This window comes from Euwallacea similis, chromosome 5 (assembly GCF_039881205.1).
Source record: "Euwallacea similis isolate ESF13 chromosome 5, ESF131.1, whole genome shotgun sequence".
NCBI classification, from domain to species: domain Eukaryota; kingdom Metazoa; phylum Arthropoda; class Insecta; order Coleoptera; family Curculionidae; genus Euwallacea; species Euwallacea similis.
In genome coordinates this window covers 3,687,105-3,708,913 of record NC_089613.1, presented here as the reverse complement: position 1 = coordinate 3,708,913, position 21,809 = coordinate 3,687,105, and the positions used below count along the sequence as shown (strand labels likewise).

Genomic DNA, 21,809 nt, shown 5'->3' with positions numbered 1-21,809 from the left:
AATAGTACCGCTCCATCCACAATTTCATGCATAATTCATAATTTCAAAGCATTATAAACACATCAATTCTCACAAGCTTCAAGTCCGATAAGATCTCAATTCAATCACAAATCGGCGAAATGTACTTCGCGACCATTCTCATATTTTTAAATCCGCTAGTAGCTGACTCTAAAATTCCTCCAATACCTCAGACCAGCGCAACGAAGAGCTGTTTCCTAACTAAAAACCTCACAATCTTGAACTACAGAAATTCAGTTGCTTTGATAAATACTCACTTCTCCGATGCGGTTGACTTTCTTGCCTTAAACAGGCCTTCAGAGTTGTCTCACGGACATCCTGTAGAAGTGTTCAATGGGCAGATGGAGCAAAGCTGCCAGAAGTGCTGTAAAATCGAGTACGCTTTGATTTTTGTTGAACGTTTTGAAGATCTGTTGGTGGTCGCTGAAGAATTTTTCCGGCGGCCGGAGGTCTGGTTCAGCTATGTGAAAATCAAATTTTTGGTTTTTGACCGATATGCAAATATCACTGAGACCTCCATTAGTCACTCGGTGAGAACGTTGTGGAACTCTTTGAAAGTCTTGGACTTCATTATTCTGTTTGAGAGCAACTTGGAAGAGGCATATTCGTACGACCCTTTTGAAGATATGTTAACGCAGCTTAAAAACACCGAAACTGTGCAAATATTCCCGGACAAACTTAAGGATTTGAAAGGCTACAAAATCAAAATCAATGTATTAATATCATCCCCTTCAGAAGGAGAGTACCGAGACAAAAAATGCACCAAAGGCTTCCTGTGCAATATGCTCAATTGCTTTTTAAAGTACCTAAATGCCAATTTTGAGGATCCAAAAATTGAGGGAGGCGCCAAAATGCTTTACAGAAACTCCAGAGATGCAATAATTAATGACCTGCTGGACATTTCTCTTGGGACCCACTGGCTCATCGAGGAATTCATCATGTACTCCTCATACCCCATTAAGGAGTCTTTTATCGTGGGCATCGTGCCCAAAGCAAAGCAATGGTCCATGATGTTCAGCTTAGTCCACTTTTTTGACTCATACGTGTGGGCTCTCATGATATGCCTCAAAATAGTCTTTGTCTTGATGGAAACAGAGTCGCTTGAAAATCTTCACTTTTGGGACGGAAAGAAAATTCTTTTAATTTGCGCATACATTTTTTCTATAGTCTTCGAATCGGCCTTCCAGGGAGCCGCTATAACCGCCCTAACGACCCCCAAGTTTGAAAGAGAGATCGATACATTAGATGACTTAGCGAAGAGTGGTTTGATAGTATCTGGAGAACAGGACTGGATGAAAATGCTCAAAACCATCAAAGCGCCGAAGAAGCACATGTCCTACATAGACGTAGCGGAAAATATCTGGTCGTTGAAAGCCTTTAATAAGGTTTACTTGGCCCCGGATTTTTGGGCCGAACTTCAATTATTAAATCGCACACATGAAGGGACGTTTTACTCGAAGTACTACCACATATCTAAAGAGCCCTTGGGAAAGGGTAAAATGGCATATTTTTTAAGAAAAAATTCGCCGTTTCGGCCAGTATTTGATAAGGTCCTGATGTTGATGAATGACCAGGGACTGCACTATGAGTTTGGTAAAAGGAAATTTATATTCAAAAATGAACGTGAGGTAAAAAAGTTGACATTGAACAATTTTTACGCGGCATTTTTGCCTTTAATTCTAGGGCTTGGTTTGGCTTCAGTGGTGTTTGTTGTTGAAATCAGTTGGCAGTCACCGAATATGCGAAATTACTGAGTTTAGTGAAAAGTTTCTACAATTACACCTTAGAAAAATAGACATATTTAGTAACCTTTCAATTTTATTTACAAACTTATCTCCTTAACATATGGAATAATATAATAATTTTTAAGTATTCATAAAATAACATCTGACCTTACTCATATACATATATATTTTTTGACAATAGACTAAATCTAATAATAAATATGCTAAGATGTGGCGACTTGCTTTAGGGGCCCCTCTAAATAATCAGCCAATGCCTGCGCTTTTTGCTTCAACATTCCAAATCCCACAGTATTTTTAGCATACAAGCACAATAAGACGTTTGCCACTTGCGTTATGGCGATGCGCCCCTCTTGAAACTCCATTAGGATTATTTGGGGTTGGAATTCTCTTAAGGCATTTTTGCCTGTAAAGTAAAACTAAAGTAACGCATAAGTATTTCATGATGGGAAAAAATACCATTTTTCTCATATTTGTTCCAAATATTACTAGCAATAGCAGCAGTAACCCTGGCATCTTTATCCCCATATCCACTGTATGCTAACAGAAGGCCCTCTTGGTTAACCAACCTAGATAGGTAAAAAAAGGGTAACAATAAAAACCCAATTAATTCTGCTTAAAAAATACTATGTTTTAAGAATGTCTGTTCATTGCAAATGCTGAATGTTTCTTTAAAAAATTCTCTAAATACTTGATCTATGATTCATATGTTCCTGAAAAAATCACAGGAAGGTCATAGATATTTTTTTCCCTAAATACATTTCAATTTCAGAATTTTAGGGACACTTTCAAGCTCAAGGAAACATCACATGAATTACAACGAGTTCATTTTATACACCTACATATTTTTTGAGAGAGAGTCATCTAGGCATTGTGGAGGTATTAGTGCTCAGAGCTTGAAAAGTTGTAAACAATAAATATTTGTCTCCTGACTGTTTGAAAGTTTTAAAATTAGTGACACAACTTAGATTGGTTGGCTCTGAATCACATTCTGAATGGATATGAACTCTTCATATGATGTCTAGGAATCTTCAAAATCTAGCTTTAGGTACCTTTATTTTGCACAAACTTTAAAACTTGTGCCACTAGATATTAAAGTAGCACATCAACTTGTCTTGAAATATTGGACAATATTTGGATGTCAATTTTTACAGTAAGTTTGGTATTGCTCTTTTAACTGGCTCATTCTTCTCTTTTTCAAGTATTAAACTATTTTCCAATGATAAACTCTACTTTTATAAGTTAATGCAGCTCTCCTGCAAGGCATTTCTGGAAGAGGGAGATATTTTGGGCATGCATATAAAACCATTTTTATTAGAAATAACCTAAAATTGTTAGACTTTTTCAAATGCAACAACCAATACCAGCTTAACCAGTTTATAAATTGAGCTTTAAAACAACTTCCTTTTGGGGTCGCTACTTTAAAGGCATTATGCTAAAAGTTTAAATATATGCTCCCTTTATTCTTTGATATCTGTTAGACAGAAGCTCAGGAGACCCAAAAAAATACTCAGAAACCTTATAGTGGTTCCACTAAGAATGACAATTAATAATTCAACTTTAAGCTAGATGCTAGTCTAGCTAGGTGCTAGCCAAGAGAGCCAAACCCAAGGAGATTTTAATTCAATAAGGATACTTACAATGTATTTTCCACTCCGCCTGTATTTGCTTGGCTTAGTACCTGTGTTAAAACTTTAGGTTTCAACATTTTTCATAAATTTTGTATATTAATTAATATTTAGTAATGTAATTGAGATATTTGTTTATTATCTTTTAGCTTGTTTATTTACAAAACTAATCAAAATTCAAATTCAAAACAGCTGTTCGTCTTTCAATGTCTGTCAGTGTCCACTTCAGTTCAGTATCAAAACTTCAAATTTTAAAGGAGTAATTTTGCCAAAAACGTCAGTGAGTATGCTTACAATCCATTAGATTCGTATGAGATTATAGTGATATTATATGGGATGATTATCAAAATAAACTTCAAACTCTTTTCGATTTATATAAAAACACCAATTATCTTTATTTCTCTAATGAAAGAACCTTTCTCCAATAGTCTACAATCTGATCAGACCTTACTTGAATTGATTTTGAATTCAAAAAAGGAATTTAAATATGTGTAAACCGAGCATTCTGACGACGCCAGTATTGTAAACATCAAGTAGAAGTGAGTTCAGTTCGAGAGTGTAATTAGAACAATTTTTTTCTTTTACATATAGTTGTCGTTTTAGCTTGCGAGGCTCATAAGTTATTCACAGTTTACAGAGATTAATTATTCCAAGACCACATATATATTCTATTAATTTTCAATCTTCCAAAGTAATACTCAAAACATAGGATATGGGCAAAATGAGCAGAACAGCTGGAGTGACTAGAGTAACAATGCACGACGCTTACCGCAACAGCTAACGGATCATCAATTAAAAGAAAACGCTTGTTGATCTGCGACATTCAAATGAATCACTCCTGCGTTCCTTCATAAACTTCACAACGAGCAAACGGCGAACATCAAAATTCAATCACCATTTGCAGAAGTGAGAAGTGAAGTGAAGTGAAGTAGTGAAGTGAAGCCGAAGCCGGTCAGTGACCAAACAGTGCTCCTACTCGTTAAATGGTTTTCGGAGGACAGGGCTCGTTTTAGCTACTCAAGTTCGGTGTTTTGTGACTTTATTTATGTTCCTAATCCGTCCACTGACCGTTTTTGGATAAATCGGCTAAGGTAAGTCCTCGACTTAATACGAAAATAACTGCAGGGCGGTTGGAGCAGAAAAATTCTTGATTTGTGTGAAGGAGGCGTTGGCCGACTGACCAAAACAAGGGGGGGGTTTGTTTGACAAGTGCATATTTTGTTTTTTGTTTAGGTTATGGTATCATTGTCAGAAATTATTGTTTGGATTTTAATTATTTGTTTATACAGTTTTTAGGTTAATTAACCCGTTTAGTGTTGATTTCCTGTGTTAATTAAGTTCATTTTTGTTCCAGGAACCATCAAAATGTTCAAGTTTATCAAGGGGAAGCCTCATCAGACGGCAGAAAGGCATAAAATTCACAAGGAGCTCTTTTGTTACAGAAGGGTAAGTTATTTAAAATCTACGTTTTATCTATAGACGAAGCCCCAATCTTTCATTTAAAATTAATTCCCATTGCTAAGTAGGTAAAACTTGTAAATAAAAATTTTATCTTTTATTCAATATCTTATCAAAATAAACATTGCTCATTAAGCTACTAATGGTGGGCTTAACAGGTGTTATCTACCCAATATTATGATATTATGAGACGTTTTGTATAGTTTACTCATTCTGTATGAGACTACATTAATAAGCACTGATTGAGAAATTTGATATGCAACTCAATCTATAATGCTTGCTGTGACCAATAATAAGTACATGTGTACCCTGTTAGATCATAAATTAAATTGATGTGATTTAGCCAATGAAAAATTGGAAATTGTCTAGATCATAGGATATTCTTCAAAGCTGCTCCACAATACCTATCTACTCACAAAAATTACCAAAGTCCATATGGATATTTATTCACTATTAAGCAAAGCATTTACTCATTTCTATTGTACTAATCAGGTCATAGCATTTTATCTCATACAACTATTGTTAAAGTTATAAAACAGTGGTGGGCAATTTCAACCAATGTGCAAATCATTTATTATAATAGGTAACATTTTTCTAATTCCCATGAAATTGGGCATTGTAATAATTTGAACTTGTATTTAACATTTGCATAGTGAACCATCTGAGAATAAAACCATACAAAATTAAAGGCAAAACTACTCAGTCTTTATCTATTTATTAATGTGAAGTGAGTATAGAGTTTGTTTTCATCTTTGTCTGATCGTGTATTGTGTTCATTCTTCCCCAAATTGTCATATTTTTAAACTATATTTTGTATTATCATAACATGTTGTTAATAGAAATGAGAAATTAAATCTCCATCTCAATGTTCACTCAGTCACCACTTTTTATCAAACATTCAGTTGAAAAAAACATATGAGCATTATAGTGTTTTCCTTAAATCTTCATTGCAAAATATCTATTTTTTGTCCAATGATTGGTGATAAGCAATGAATGACACTTCTTATAGGTCAAAAATTCAATAGTTTTTGACCCCATAATTTTGATTTCTCACAGAAATATTCAAAATTTTATCAAATTTTTGAAAATTTCAAACTAATCTTTGACAGGTTTTCCAAATCTTAAATATTCCTTGTTCTACTTTGATCTTACAAAAATCTTTTTAACACATGGAAAATGTAACATTTTTTGGTTAATTCATGTTAGTTCTGGTAATACCCCACATATCTCCACCAATTTTTTTAAGATATATAAATTTATTCAAATTCTAATTATAAGATTGATTGTAAGTAATGTAATTTAACCCAAAGGCAATCATTGTTTTAAGGGAGAGAATTACTCCTTTTTTGACCAAGCTTTGAATAAAATAAATTTAACTCATAAAAGAATATAGTGATATTACCATGGTGTAAGTTTAATCAGTATTATGCTCAATTGTCTAAGCTTATTTTAGATCCAGAATACCATTTCTAGAGTAAACTTTTTGTCAACATTATACTACTTTTCCCCAGATCAGTTCATTTGAGAAAGCCATATTGTGTTAATATATAAAAGAATAAATAGCTCCAATATTCATTGAAGAGTTTGAAAGTTAAACTTCATTTTCTAATAAACCTCATAAAATTCGTAAATTTATACCAGACATCACACACAGTAAAGTCAGAATAATGGTATTGTTTCTTTTTATCCAGTTTAAGTATGCAAATTCATGTTAGTTCCTCATAGTTCACAGCTGACTGCTCCATTGACTGTGACCCTGTTTAGAAAATGGAAGGATTCTTAATACTGTAGATATAGATAGACTATAGGTAGGTTTTCGATATAACTAAAAAACGTCTAACCTTCAATTCCATTGTTTTAAATGAGAACCAGAATTATGTACTAAAAACTTAAAAATTTATCTGTGACTAACAAAACGCGAATACAAATTCCGGAAATGCATTTAAGCCTGTTTATAATGGTATTACCTCCATGTAAGGAAACGCGTATGTCTTAATTATTTTTTAACATCGAAGGCAAGGTAATTAGCGTGGGTAAATTGCAGTTACTACATTACGACATAGTTCCCGTTATTTTCTTGTCATTCTTACTAAAGTTCCCGATAGCATTGTGATGTACTTCACAGTAATCATTGGATACGAGCAAAAATGTTACACTTCCATGTAATAATTGGCGTATAGAGAAGATGTGGTTGTTCAGTGAGAACTCTATCACCAGTAATTTGAAATTTTGCCTCATATCTGCACTTTAACAAAGATTAATTTCGAACCTAAATATCCTGGGGCGAAACAATCTATCTACAACGTTCCGTTTCATAAACAGCGGCAGGCCAAGAATACCAACTAGTACACTCCTCTTTGTATCTATGAGTAACCTCGTGCCTTAACGGTTCTTCAAAATTTTTTCTTGCAAGCGACGTGAATGCCGCCTCTCGTTTGGCCGATTTGATAGAGATTATCTTCCTGCTTTCATTGCTTTTGTTCTCCAGCTCAGTATCTAATCGAACTGTATTTGTAAGTGCCTTTGTTGCGCCAGTTCCTAATGACGCTATTAAGATTTTTTAGATTCATAGAATTTTCAGCTATCAAAAATCAATTGATCATGTGGCTGCGGTTACCATTGAGGTCAATGTTTTAAATTACCTTTTATTAGGGTTATAATGAATCATGTGACGATCTTCAATTGAAGACAATTAGACACTTATGTGATTACTCATTAGTTTTGGGATGTTTATCTTTCGAGTAATTGTCCGTATAATTAGGTGCTGCTATGATTAGATTTAGATGAGGTATTATTTAGTGATTCATATTTTTAGTTAGAATTTTCGATACTATTATTGCTTGTCTTTTCCCTAAAACTTTCAACCTGTGCGGCTGATAACGAATTTATCTCAAGTCTAGGAAACAAGGATCGATACTTATTTACAACCTGTGCAACCAACCCATCACACGACATTTGACATTCCTTTTCAGAAGATTTGGGCCTTATTTGGGGTACTATGGTACTACCTGTTTCTCTAAGAAAGCTTGAATGACTCGGCCTGGTACCACACGGGCTTGAACAGCGTCTATTTGATGCATCGATTCAAGCGTTAATTAGTGCGATTTCCCTGCGTCATAACTGCCATCGGATGCATGTATCGAATGTCCCCATATGGTGTGTTGAATCTCAGGAAGTACCTACCAGAAAGACGATATTCCATGTCCCTGCTAACAATATGTTGCTCTAAGCAAATACAGTTTTTAATGGATGTGTTTTGGGTGTGTGATTAAAAGTTACGTTCTTCGAAATCCATAATAATAAACCTTCATTAAAGTGAAAGTGTCGGCCCTGAACTTGTCGAGTACGAACAATATTGGTCCGATTTTTATACCTTAAACTATAATGTAAAGTTGTGTTATGCAGGAGGTTCACGAATTTCATTTTGCTTAATTTTCTCTTCAATTTAGTTAAAGCCTCAAACCTGCAACAACGAGACCTACATACATAACAAATATACAATCGAATTTTTCTCAGAACCGACGAAGTGAAATCCGACATTTCGCGTAACTAGGCGTACAAAGATGTGAATATACTTTAGTTGCATAACATAGTATGTGGGCGTGTATGTGTGGCCAAACCTGTATATAGTTTGAATCACGTTCCATATTTTTGTATGTAATTTTACCTGTTCACCTACGCTTTATAGTCTAAGAGTAGTGTTCTAGAGGAAATTTTGGAGGCGCCAGATCATATTCGACTTTGTAGTAGATTTAATTCAATTCACCCGTATCTAATGGAGCAAGAAACTGTCAGCCAACTATGCTAAACAGGTCGATGTTCTCTTTACTTTCGAGTTAAGCCTGGAGTAGACCTTGTTTTAATAAAAGTGAAAACAAACTATTAGAATAAACAGAAATCAACAATAATTCCTTTAACAGCACGTAATGTAGGGGCATGATTCATTCAAAATGAAGCGTTCAATATTATACCTTAATAATTGACTGCTATTAGGTGTGTGTTATTTGAAATTATTGGTGAAATAAGTCATTAATTAAACAGAATTTTGTCATTTTATTTGGTGGTATTTTGAATTTTAAGAATTTTAATCCGTAGGTCCATTTTAAGTGATTAAAAAAATCCCTGAAGTCTATTTAAGTGGGTATTTAGACAAACCAGTTTTTCGGTTTTATGAGTCTCTTAAACGAGTTTTGTGAAAAAGAAACTTATTAAAGATAGCTAAAAGTGATCTCAAGTATCTTGAGTACTAATGAATTCTCTGAATTCCTAAAAAAAATCATGCCATCATATAATCTAATTATTAATCCCCAATTTAGGATCTCAAAATAGGAAGTTACTAACCTTTGTGGTTGTTTATTGACATTAGTAACGAATAAATGAAAGAACGTTAAGAGCTCCTTCAGATAAGGCACATTCGTAGTAATATCTCATACATATATAGCGTTCCGTGTAAAATTTATTAGTTATATGTGTGTTCAGAGGTATTAATTTCAAGGTTATAGAGAAAAATTGATCTCCGTTATCTACTATTATTACCCATATTGGTCATGGTAGTGTTTGTCACGTGACAGGCAACATATTTCTGGTTGTGCCCCGATTAATGCGATTTAATTACCCAATGTTCACCTGAATTCCCTATGATAAATATATGCTATATTTGTTAGGTTACCCAGTAAAGTGTTGCCTTATCGCTGGTGTTGCACAAAGCTATTTGTTTTAGATAAGTTGATTTGTTACATATAAAAATATAAACCTCAATTCTAGTGGTATCGGTAGGGGTATGACGATTAGCAAGCAAAGGTGTGATCATTGTCTTTATTTCCCTTATTACCGAAGTTTTACGGTATCTTTACCTGCGTAGTGAGGAGAGGACTTAACTTTTAAATGCAAAATATTTCAATAAAAGTTTCAATTAATAAATAATAATTTTTATACACATATTAAACCAATGAATTACAGTAACATTCACAATTTCTTTGCACAGTCGGATACCTTATTAAGTGTATAAACTAAGGAAAGGACATTTTTGATGTTTGAGAATAAGGATAAGGGCTGATTAAGCTTGATGAAGAAAATTCCTATAATATTTCAACAAACTTACAAAATACCAACACTAGAAAAAAATATTATATGATTCTATAATTATTCTGAAATTTCCTTATTAATTCCGAAAAGTTAATATTTCTTAATAATTCCGAAAGCTCTTTGAGTCGAAGAGTTTCACATTTCAAACCATGTCTCGTAATTTTAAATAGTTCCTAAAAACTTCCTTGCAGACCCTCCAACATGGTTTCCCCCACAAGCCATCAGCCCTGGGCTGGGACCCTTCTCTTAGGCTCATCTGCATTGGAACCTCTACAGGAGCCATCAAGGTGCTCGGCAAACCAGGAGTGGAGTTCTATGGACAGCACCAAAACCCAATTCCAGTCGCCAAGGTGCTGTTCTTGCCCAGCAAAGGCAAAGTTGTCAGTTTGCAGGATGACAATTCGTTGCATTTATGGGAAGTATGTATCAAGTTTGAAGTAACAATGTTGGTCAGTGTTCAAACATTTTTTAAAAAATGCTCTAGATCCTCTAGTGATGCATCATAGACTAGAGAATTAAATATCCAGAGAGTATTAAATTTCATGAATGTAAAAAGGAGATAGTAAATTGTTTTAAAGCAATAAAATTAGAATTAATGGCATGGTTTTTTATCTATGATGTTTGTCAAGAGGGGTCTGCATTACTTTTCACTGTGTGTAGTCTGATGGTATGCCGCTAATTTTCACAAAATTAAATTGTAAATTTCTGCCAAATTAAACGATACTTAAAACTCATGTCACATTGAAAGCAATGACGCAAAATAGGACATTCACTTGACTAATAATGAACTTGATCAACTGATAAACTAAAACTGGAAGAAATTCGTCTACGAATATTCACTAATGTCCTTGATGGAACATCTCTGATTTTCATGGAATTAAAACATCAAATCTCTGTTAACTTATAAGGTAGCTAATATATGACACTAATAAACAGTAGTAGAGAATGCGACATTCGAGTACCAATTTTCTTAAAATAATTAAAAGACGAGTTCAACATTGTTAGCTTGTTGTGTTGTTATTCTAAAACTGGCAATTTTTTTACTTCAACTCCCTATATTAGTATTTTAATAGATTTCTCAATTCTCTAAAATTTCTAAATTTTGTGTCAAACATTGTAACGAAAAATATTTTTATTCGATAATCTGAGTCAGTGTTTCTTCATAAAGGTTGATTTTTTTAGGTTAGTTCAGGTTCATTAGTAGAAGTAAAATCCCAAGCTCTCGAGGGCAAATTAAAGAAAATCAGCAACATGTGCCTAGAGTCTGCTGGCAAATACTTGCTTCTCGGAACCGAGGGTGGCAATATCTACTTGCTAGATCTTAGCACCTTTACCATGACTCCTGATATTATTTATCAGGACGTAGTAATGCAAAAGTAGGTCTGTATAATTAAGGTGAAGATATCAATAACCGAGAAACTTGCAGTGTTCCTCAAGATTACAAACTAAACCCTGGAGCAGTGGAATGTATTCTGGAACAACCAGGCCAACCTAACAACATCCTTATTGGGTACAATAGAGGCTTGATGGTATTGTGGAACCGTGCGGATAACATTGCTGTAAAGACCTTTATTTCTAATCAGCAGCTGGAAAATCTTTGCTGGAAAGGGGATCAGCACTTCATCACCTCACACAATGATGGTAGTTCAGCTTTAATTATACTCAATCGCAGAAAGTGTATGGAATTTTTATTTATAGGAAGCTACATGGAATGGGATGTAACGCAGTCGGAGAAGCCCTGTGGGGAACCCATCACGACCTACGGACCATACGCTTGCAAGGCCATTCCTAAGATTATTTCAAAGGAACTAAATGGGGAACAGTTACTGGTGTTTTCTGGGGGGTTGCCCAGGGCGAATTATGGTGATAAGTTCTCAGTGTCTGTGATCCATGGGGATGGAAACGAAAATCATGTGGCGTTTGATTTTACCAGCAAAGTAAGTGTTTTAGTATTTTGGTTACCTTACTAACAATTCAAGACTCAACGTTAATCATAAAATTGTGTTCATTTGTCTATATTTATACAGATATTTTTTATCTTAGTATCTTAGTGTTATGACGTGTTATAATGATGAGTTTTTGCATTTTCCAAATTGTGTTTTTCTCAAAAAAGCATACCTGAAAGTATTAAGAATTGCTATTATTATGAAATATTTGCTATATTTTGCTTCAAAGACGTCACCTCCAAATGAGATTCTTTTTATGACAGATCGGTACTGCAAAAAACGATACCGATAGCGAAGAAGAACAATTCGGCAATAAGGTACACTTAATAGAGTTTTCGGTTTTATTTTGATTCCGTTTCACGTATGAGTTGTTACATATATTAACCAGTCCCGCAAAGTTTCTCATTTAAAAATTTTAATGTAATAAAAATGAGCGATTTTGAGGATTTCAATAATTGTGAAACACCTCATACCTTTTCGTAAACTTGCATGGTTGTTTTATCAAATTTTTTCAAATTTTGTAGTGGTTTAGAAGTGTTTAGCATGAGATTTTATGAGCATTGACTAAAAACTATTTTTATCGCAGGGTTTTCGTTTCCTTTATCTGCGATATCTTGATGTTAGTACATAACCGAATAGGCTGACAACTTGTATTGCTTAAGCCCTCGTCACTTTCAAGATAATGCTACTTTATATGCGCAATAATAGCTCATTTTAATATGTTTAGAGCAGGAAATTATGTGCAATTCAGGACACAAGCAGAATTACTGATGTCACTGATTAATTTCATTAATGAAAATATTAAATATCAACAACAGTGCCTAAAATTAAAGATATTTTCTTTAAAAAAAAGCAGAAAGCGAAGGTGTTTCTCTAAGAACTTTATTCTCCCAGTATTTTTTAATAATTTTTGGTTTGTAAATGATCCAGACCATTTTGCAGAAACACGCTTAAAATACTTAACATATATTTAAAAAATATTAATCACTAGTGGTATAATAACCGAAAAGTATATTTGTTGTTGCAAGTAAAATTTGATGTCATTAGAATTCATACATTTCTTTGACGTATTGAGTTGATAAAGGCAAAAACGGTTCTTTATAAAATTTACAGTTTAAGAAGGCTGTTTCAAATTTTAGCTTAATGGTCTTACTATGTTCTACGCTACTAGATTATATTCCGAAATGAACTTAAATGTCTGGTTGTCCTTAGTTTCCATAGAAACCTAGAATTGACCAATACCTAGGCTCTATTTTAACGTTTCTATAGCAGTCAATTTGCAGTTAAATTTGATGGCATTACAGAAGTCTATGCCGAAAATTTCTTCAATGAACTTTACCTAGTAAAGGTCACGTTAAATTTTTTATTAAATTTCATACTCTGTATAGAGAAATCAACATTGGACTGTCAGGTAATTTTATTTTAACTCTGAACATTTCCCAAGCTAGTTTCAGATGACTACTTTATGACATCAATAATTATCCCTTGACAGAAAACACAATTTTATTTTTTTTAATCCAAACCGTTTGAAAATTACTGTCTATGTACATGTATGAATGTTTATCACAAGATTTCCTACTCTGTAACGGTAATAATTTATGGCTGTTTTCCATGTTGTGAGATATTCTATCTTAAAAATATCTAATATTGCGGCTATATTTTTTTTTGTGTAAAAGATGCGAAATTTTTATATTTAGAAGGAAAAATGTTATAAAATGTGCTAATTCTGAAAAATATGGTATGTCGATAGAGTTAACAACAGGGTTACATTCAAATAATTGTTTTGTTTGACGAAATTGATTTTATCTGTATATTTTTTTCTAGAATTTATTTCTAGAATTCCTATTTGCCCAGCTCATTCTACGCACTTTTTATGTTTCTCAACTCCTTCAAGTTAAACTTTTAATTGTTACTAATGAAGGCACACCAATAATTTAAGGTAATCGACTTCGTCGTCATTGATTCACGAACGGAAGACGAAGTCAGCGACGAACCTGAAGGGCAAGAAGCGGTAGAAGCGCCCTTAACCAACGGTATTTCCACTCGAGGGCAACCGGAGGCCCTGATTGTCTTAGCTGAAGAGGAACTAGTCGCCATAGATTTGCTCAGCAAAGGTTGGAAGATGATGAATTTGCCTTATTTGGTCGCTTTACATTCGTCGGCAGTAACTTGCAGCCAATATGTATCAGGTAAATAATAGGATTATATGATAGAAAATGTGCGAAGGGTTTAATAATAGTAGTTTAAGTAAGTATTCTTGAATTTGTTAACCCCCATAAAATTGCGGAAAAAGGGAGGAAAAAGAGAACACGCTCGTAATTAATGAAATCATAACGACATTATCAATGCAAAGGAAGTTTTACACACGTAAAATGATTTTGGGAAGCGACTTCTTTAACTCTGACCAAATTTTTAAAATTCTGTATTTTTATTTGATATTTTTTTACCAGATATTCCTCAATCTTTATGGGAATACCTTAAAGACGCTGGAAAGGCCCAGTCTAGTCACCTATATTCGGACAGGACGTGGCCTATCGACGGTGGAAAATTGTTATGCTCAAAAGGTTGTTCTCTATCCATCTTTAAAAATTTAATAACAATATTGGTCCTAAATTTGAAGGCACACATAAACGGGAACTCTTGTTGACCGGCCACGAGGATGGTACCGTGAGATTTTGGGATGCCGGGGGAGTTACCTTAACGCCAATTTACAAGTTTGGCACCGCTCAATTTTTTACTGGAGACGATTTGGATGGTATTTTTGTTGCAGCAGTGATTGATAAACTATACTAATTCTCGGTGTTTGCGTGTAGAAGTGCCTCCTAACCAAGACGCGGAGGAGAATGAAGAGGAGTGGCCGCCTTTCAGAAAAACTGGAGTGTTTGATCCTTATTCGGATGATCCAAGATTAGCCATTAAGAGGGTAAAATATCAGGCACATTTTAGTTTTTCTATTAATGCGTATTTTTATTTAATTTCAGGTTGCAATGTGCGCTTTGTCAGGTACTTTAGTAGTTGCCGGAACCGCTGGTCAAGTTATCGTCTCTAAATTTGATACTGAAATCCTCGACGGCCCTCTCAAGGTGGTTCCTATGAATATTGTTAGTGACAGAGATGGATTTGTCTGGAAAGGGCACAATCAATTGGCTCCAAAAACTGGTAATTTCTGTTATGATTTTTTGTTTAATTCTCAGTAATTCAATTTATTTTTTAGGGGATATTCGTCAATCAAGAGGCTTCCAAGCCACCACTCTTCTTCAGTTGCACCCTCCTGCCGCTGTTACGTCTGCAGTGTTGCATGCAGATTGGGGTCTAGTGGCCGCCGGTACGGCTCACGGCCTCGCTCTATTAGATTACGTAAAAAACAAACCAGTTCTTTTTAAGTGCACACTTAACCCCAATGGTAAGAGCTTTATTTAGCTACAATAGAGTTCATAGTCAGGTTACAAGATTGCGTTTATTATCAGATCAATTCAGATTTACTAAACTATTAAACGTTTAAGTAAGGGTGTTACATTGGACTGATGTGTTATTAAGTTAAGCGTCTTTGATAATTCTATAATAATTTTTCTTATTAGTGTTTTGCTAGCATTGAAACTAAGATTTTTTTATTCAAACATATCTTATGATTAGAAATTGTTGCAATAAATTAATTTACTAACCCATTGACTTATTGCTTGTCAAGATGACCAGCAAAAGAAAAAATGTATTAATCACTGATGCAAATGTTTATTAACCTTATAAATTTCTGGGTTACTTGATTATTTAATTGAACGTTAATACAATTTTTGATATTTAAAATGCTTTAATCTTACTTACGATATCTCTGCACAGAATCTTTAGATACAATAAATTGAGGTATATCTTTGAGAGTAAAATACTAAAATTTCTATTCTGTTATGAATTAGATTAAATTATTACTACTATTTAAATACAATTATTCTTCAATGTGAGTTGGCCAGTTCTGAGAGACTATCTTTTAATTCAATTCATTTTATTGCTTTTTTTCTGACAGATCTCACTGGCCAAGGCGATACTCCAATTTCTCGCAGAAAGTCCTTCAAAAAATCCCTAAGAGAATCATTCAGACGGCTCAGAAAAGGACGATCGACCAGACATAACAAAGAAGACAAACAAGTAAGCCGTAAACCTAATCACAACAACAAAAGTTCTAAATATTCAATTATCAAGACCCCAGTAGTCACTTCGCCACCTACCAGGAAACCTCCAGTTTCTGAGCAGGGAGGCGACTTCAATCCTCTAGACGCCAAACCTGTGGAAAGGCAGATAGAGGCTCGACCAGTAGAAGACACCATGGGCTCGTTTGTGAGGTGTTTATACTTCGCAAGAACCTTCCTTATCAACGGTAAGTGTTCACATTTCATTAGCTTAATAATATATTTCATGCAATAAAGACGTTTTACCGTACGCATTTGTGAATTGAAAGTACTCAACATGTTAGGCCAAAAGTTTTTTACCGTAAATAAATCAAAGTAACATGTGTCAATATCAGAAATTTTTGTGGGTATTTACTGTTTTATATGGGGGTCGTAACACTTTTTACCATACGTGTACATTTGAAGATTTCACAGCACGTAAATGTTTTATTAAACATATATAATTCGATCAAATTAACGCATACTCGCTCGTACGAAAAATATTGTATCTAGTACGTGCGGAAGTGTTTTACCGTACCCAGTTGCTGACGGGACTCTGCGTTGTATCATTCGGGTATATAACTAATAAAAGCTTGTTTACAGTACAAAACACGGTCCCAACTCTTTGGGCCGGCACGAATAACGGGACAGTATACGCGTTCACCATTATAGTGCCCTCGGCTTCCAAGAGAGATACAGATGACGTGGCGTGTCATTTAGCCAAAGAAATTCAGTTAAAACACAGGTAACGTAAGTCTATCTCTCGAAAAAGATTTGATATGCTGAATGAGTGAAGTTTAACCCCACTCATTGAGTATATTGTTACAAAAGCAATCTATGGTTCAGTTCTGCACTATTAATTGGACATCCTGTAGAAATCACTATGTAACATTTAAATTTCATCACAATTTTTTTAAAATCATTTTTCTGTTATGAAATTTGTACAACTAATTCTAATACTCTAAATATTTTAAATGGTTATTCCACAATTCAGGGCACCTGTAATAGGAATCGCTGTCCTGGATGGGTCCAACAAGCCACTGCCTGAAGCCCTGGAAGTAGAAAAAGGCGTGGCACCTCTCCCTGATACCACGCAAGTTCACAGAGTGATAATTGCTTCCGAGGAACAATTCAAAATTTTTACGCTGCCATCTTTGAAGCCTTATTGTAAATATAAATTGACCGCACACGAAGGTACGACATTGTGTGGAATAAAATACACTCTTTCCTAATCAAGCGATATTTTAGGAGCTCGAGTAAGGCGTATGTCGTTCGCCACCTTTACCTGTAATTTACCTGACGATAACACCGTTGTTATACATATACATTCCGAGGTAGATCTCCTATGTTTGACTAATTTGGGAGACTGCGTGGTGCTCAGCATTCCGGACTTGAAGAGGCAACTGAATGCCGCAGCTGTTAAACGGGAAGACATCACGTAATTTCTCTTTTTTACGTTGCGCTAGATTTAATTATTAAGAGTTCTATGGGAATTTCAGTGGTATTTCGACTCTAGTATTTACCAAAACGGCGGAAGCTCTGTATTTACATTCATCTTCCGAATTGCAGAGGATATCTCTGTCTGCGACAGCAGTTACCCAAGCCAGGTAAGTTTGTTTCTGACATCTTCCTTTGGTTTAGTGAATTTTTTCGATTTCGAAAAGTGATTTTTTTCTGTTATTGAAATTTCCTTTTTCTTAGTTCACAAATCAGAACAAATAGGTCATATAAAATTAAGTTTAATATTAACTTGTAGATAGAAAGTTGTAAGTAGAGCGGAAGACATATACACAACAAATTCCTTAATATAAAAAGTAATTAAAATTAAAATATTTTTTGTTATTTCATAAAAAGTTATAATATTGTTTATTCGTAGATGCTATTTACCCATTCCTACCGACGATGCGGAATCGGAAACTGTAATTGAAGCAGAAGAACCACCTCTTGCAAATGGAACAGTCGAATCGAACACTTTAGAGAAGGTAAGTTAGGTAACTTGGGATCTTTTAAGAAAATCTTTATTCAAAAGCTAAATTTTGGATTAGAAAAGTAAATTTAAATTTTAAAATTATCCTTATGAGTTGTGGCAATTGCTCTAAATTTCCTCATTTACAATAAAAATTTTACCGCTAATAGTAACACGAAACTCCCATTCCGAACTCTAGTAGATCAACAACAGGCAAACTTGACAATACATATTGTATAAAAATAATTTAATTTTATACCATAGAATTTTCGGATCAAACATGAAAATAATATATCATCTGTATGAGTCTACATTAACTGTTATGAAACATTGGACTAAAGCCTTTGATACGAAAGAATCTTGATTTTATAGTTATTACATTTTTTAACTTAAAAGGTGGATGAAGTACCCGAAAATGGGAATGACACTCCGCACAACGTTACCGTATCAAGCAGCGTGGGTGATATCACTATCGATAGTGTTAAGGATCATCTTGGCTCAGGTACGATTTTATGTGTGTGCAGTTTACATGTTTTTTTCTCTCATAATTCCCCTTATAATAGCCATGATAACTGAACTTTCATTCCAACCTTGTAATATTAAAAAAAAAAAATGTGAAACGCACTTTTAGGCGAAGAACTGACCCGCAGGATAACCAATTTACAAGTTACGAAAACCGTAACTACTGTTAGTAGTAGTAGTATTAGTAATGTTCAAGGAGAGGAGGTGTCCAGTAGCGCGATTACGACGACAAGTGTCACCTCTGAGCAGGAAAACGGCGGTAAGTAGCGTTGTGCTTTGTTTTTGTTCTTTTCGATTTAAATATTTTGTTGCTTATGTAGAGCGTTTTTTAAATCTCAATTATTCTTTCAACGTAAAGATTAATAAGTTATTTGGGATTCATCTATAAAAATTTCTTGGCTATTTTGCTGTACATTGAAGCTATAGCGTTTCGTTTTAGCAGCTTAAGTGTTGTTCATTTTGTTCTTGCTTTGTTTGTAGTCATAGATCGGCACACCAACGGAGGCGGACCACATTTGGAGGTTAGAGAATGATTTCTATTTTCAGTGCCTGTATTTTAATGACAATTTCTTAATTATTTTGTCTTCTAACAAACCTTTTGCTTAAAGACTCAAATTGTATTAGAACTTTTTCCAATTTTGGAAACGGGGCATTAAGGGAAATTTTTTTGCCCATGTGGTGAAGTTGCAGTATAATCATTTGTGGTTGTGAATTATTTTTTCATAAACTTCTATAAGAGTTTATGATCTACTAATTTTAGTCAAGTTAGTGGAGAAAAAATGTTGACAGTTTTCTTACTTCACATTGTAATAATTTTATCCATTTTTCAATTTTGCATATAGGGTTGGCCACTTTAGTGTGCTTTTTTCTTAGCTCATATCCTAAATACAACATTTTCAGAAGGTACAGACAAAACTATTTTTAAATACAGGGTGTCCCGTTAAAAAATATTTTGCTACATAGTTGTGACCCACCTTGTATATTTAAAAATATTTTTAAAATGGACGTATCTAATTCGTGTAACTTGTATTTAGAGTTTTATTAAATTCTTACTAGAAAGTGAGTTCTGAAAAAAGCACAGTGAAGTAGCCAACATTGTATACTTCCAGTGATTTTACTGCTTGGTGCTGGATTTCGGTAAGATATAAAACGCGCTTAACTCACCATTATATGTTAATATAAACGCTTAGCACTAACGTCTTTTTAGATTTATTAAATTGGCTCATTCACCTTATTCTTACATATTAATGACTTAAAGTGCCACTTACAGTGAAGAAATATTTATTTGCTGTTAAATAAAAACTCTTATAGTGAATTCCAAGATCAAAATAACTTCTATTAAATTAATTACATATCGAAATTTTTAGAATTATTTTTATTGTTACCATGACTAGTACAGTAAAAGAGCAAAGCTAACAGGTTAAGTACACTTTAAAGTGCCTAATTTTCTCTGACAATTAGGATAACCATGAACAGAGTAAACGGAGTCGGTAATTTAATAAATGGCCTTCTCAATATAGGCAACACACCACCATACATATGATCTTGGAACAAGGCATTAACTATTGACCTAGTTTATTTTGTACATATTTTTTTCTTGTAGGATTTCAGTAGAACACTGAAATAAGATTTCCACCGAAACTGTCCCGTCTTTTCAGCTTTTACTGAAGCCTCACCTATAGTATGTTTTAGGAACATAAAATATCCATGTAAATAAATCAAACGCGTGATCGTCGCTTGTGTCATCTGAACGATCGATGTTCCACAAGAGTGACGGCGTTTAACAGGATCGAACTTGTTCATTTCGAATGGATAGTTTTTATTATGCGCGTATAATCGAATTTAAACTAAATTTTTTAACTATTTAATATATAGGATGTCGTCATTTTTGAAACACATTAGACATAACTAAATTGTAACGTCCATTGCCCTTAGAACTTGTTTAAAAAACTTTTTCAGTTTCAATAACGAGCTAGTCCTGTCTAATACTTTCATTTTGAATGGATCACGTGCATTTGCGTACATAGATATTTTATATTCGTAATACACTTAAGTCTCAACGTTAAATTTATTATAAAATTTGTATCTCACACAATATAATTTAACTTCATAGTACGCACTTACACTTCTTTCTAACAGCATTTATATTATATTCCCTTTGCCTTAACGAAGTAATTGACCAAAACCATTTCCTTACAGCCTAGAAAAATCCAGGTTAGTGAACTGCTATTGCGCGCCCCTTTAGCCTTAGCAGAAGAGGATTCGGAAACTAACCATGCAGGTGATTAGGGAGTTATCTAATTGCACTTCCAGGGTACAGTTAAGTGACAATCACTTTAGAACAACCATTCAGACCGTATCCGGAAATTCGCCCATGCATTTCAAGTAAAATTTTGAACAAAGTCGTTTTAAAGAGAATATTTTTATACGGTGCCAATACCTGCCGAGGGGTAGTTGTATTTAAGTCCATTTTGTTTAACCATATCCTTAAAGTAAGCCTACAATTTCGACAATACTTTCGTATTTTGCCATATCCAGCTATATATTCAGTATTTTCTATTCGTTTCAGTGCCTTGGCTTTTGAAAGGATTTTCCTAGTATTATGTTCGTACTTAACTTTAAAGAAAAGCTGAACAATTCATCCTGCATTTAATTGTGAATGCCTTCAGTTTGGCCCACCACTTTATTTATTATTCATCAAAGGGTCAAGTGATGTGTGATCTATTAATGCAGGTCTTTTTATACATAAATGCAATTATTGTTTTCATGTAAAATATTTCAAACAGCTTGCAATTTTATATTCATTTTATTATTAGAGTTAAAATGAAAGTTTATGGTTCCAAGCACCATTTACAGCAAAGCTGCCAATCAAAATCACTTCTTTTTTAACGTTTACGCTTTATAAACTTTTAGTGTATTATACAATTTTTAGGCCAACGAGCAGCTTTTTTTTATATTACTTTATATTATACATAAAATATAATAAAAGGTAAATTTGGTGGAGGTTTTAAATTTGAGAAGCGAGTCTGCGGAGTGAAAGTCAAGACTGGAGTGTACTTAGTTCGTATTTAATAGTCTTAACGGTCGTAACTTTTGTTAATATTTTTATATTCGTAATTATCCTTTCAGTCGAAATCGTTAATGTTGTATTAAGAATGTGAACATCACTGAAGTTAATATACTTTTATTGGTATTTTATTTTAATGTTTTTGTTATTTAATAATAATAATAATAGGACTTTCTGTAGAGCTATAAATTGTCCTCATGACGGTTATAAAATGAAATTT

The 21,809-nt window shown here is 33.9% G+C and overlaps 3 protein-coding genes across 11 annotated transcripts in view; 1 reads left to right on the top strand and 2 right to left on the bottom strand.

Annotated features, from left to right (window-relative positions):
• Positions 1 to 21,809, bottom strand: part of T48 (FU domain-containing protein T48) — a 190,272-nt gene that overhangs the window by 153,679 nt on the left and 14,784 nt on the right. The gene's annotated exons all lie outside the window — the stretch shown is intronic.
• On the bottom strand, positions 1,819 to 3,593 carry Lamtor2 (Late endosomal/lysosomal adaptor, MAPK and MTOR activator 2). Its single transcript, XM_066390090.1, has 3 exons — positions 3,401 to 3,593; positions 2,220 to 2,329; positions 1,819 to 2,166 (listed from the first exon to the last, which is right to left on the bottom strand). Exons 1-3 carry the CDS (start codon positions 3,466 to 3,468, stop codon positions 1,967 to 1,969), a joined length of 378 nt encoding a protein of 125 aa, XP_066246187.1. The 5' UTR covers positions 3,469 to 3,593; the 3' UTR covers positions 1,819 to 1,966.
• Positions 4,224 to 21,720, top strand: l(2)gl (LLGL domain-containing protein l(2)gl). 9 transcript variants are annotated; one of them, XM_066389939.1, is made up of 24 exons: positions 4,226 to 4,479; positions 4,743 to 4,834; positions 10,123 to 10,350; positions 11,114 to 11,307; positions 11,358 to 11,572; positions 11,630 to 11,868; positions 12,141 to 12,194; positions 13,817 to 14,066; positions 14,328 to 14,441; positions 14,498 to 14,632; positions 14,694 to 14,800; positions 14,859 to 15,036; positions 15,092 to 15,280; positions 15,893 to 16,014; positions 16,069 to 16,243; positions 16,638 to 16,779; positions 17,029 to 17,228; positions 17,283 to 17,472; positions 17,534 to 17,641; positions 17,911 to 18,016; positions 18,397 to 18,502; positions 18,632 to 18,781; positions 19,003 to 19,043; positions 20,722 to 21,720. In XM_066389939.1, the coding sequence occupies exons 2-24, from the start codon at positions 4,754 to 4,756 to the stop codon at positions 20,809 to 20,811; spliced, it is 3,414 nt and encodes a 1,137-aa protein (XP_066246036.1). In that variant the 5' UTR covers positions 4,226 to 4,479; positions 4,743 to 4,753; the 3' UTR covers positions 20,812 to 21,720. The 9 variants fall into 9 exon arrangements, with proteins under 9 accessions (XP_066246032.1, XP_066246031.1, XP_066246039.1 ...); XM_066389936.1 differs by having other exon boundaries at positions 14,328 to 14,444; positions 14,691 to 14,800; XM_066389935.1 differs by having other exon boundaries at positions 4,224 to 4,479; positions 14,691 to 14,800; positions 15,893 to 16,243.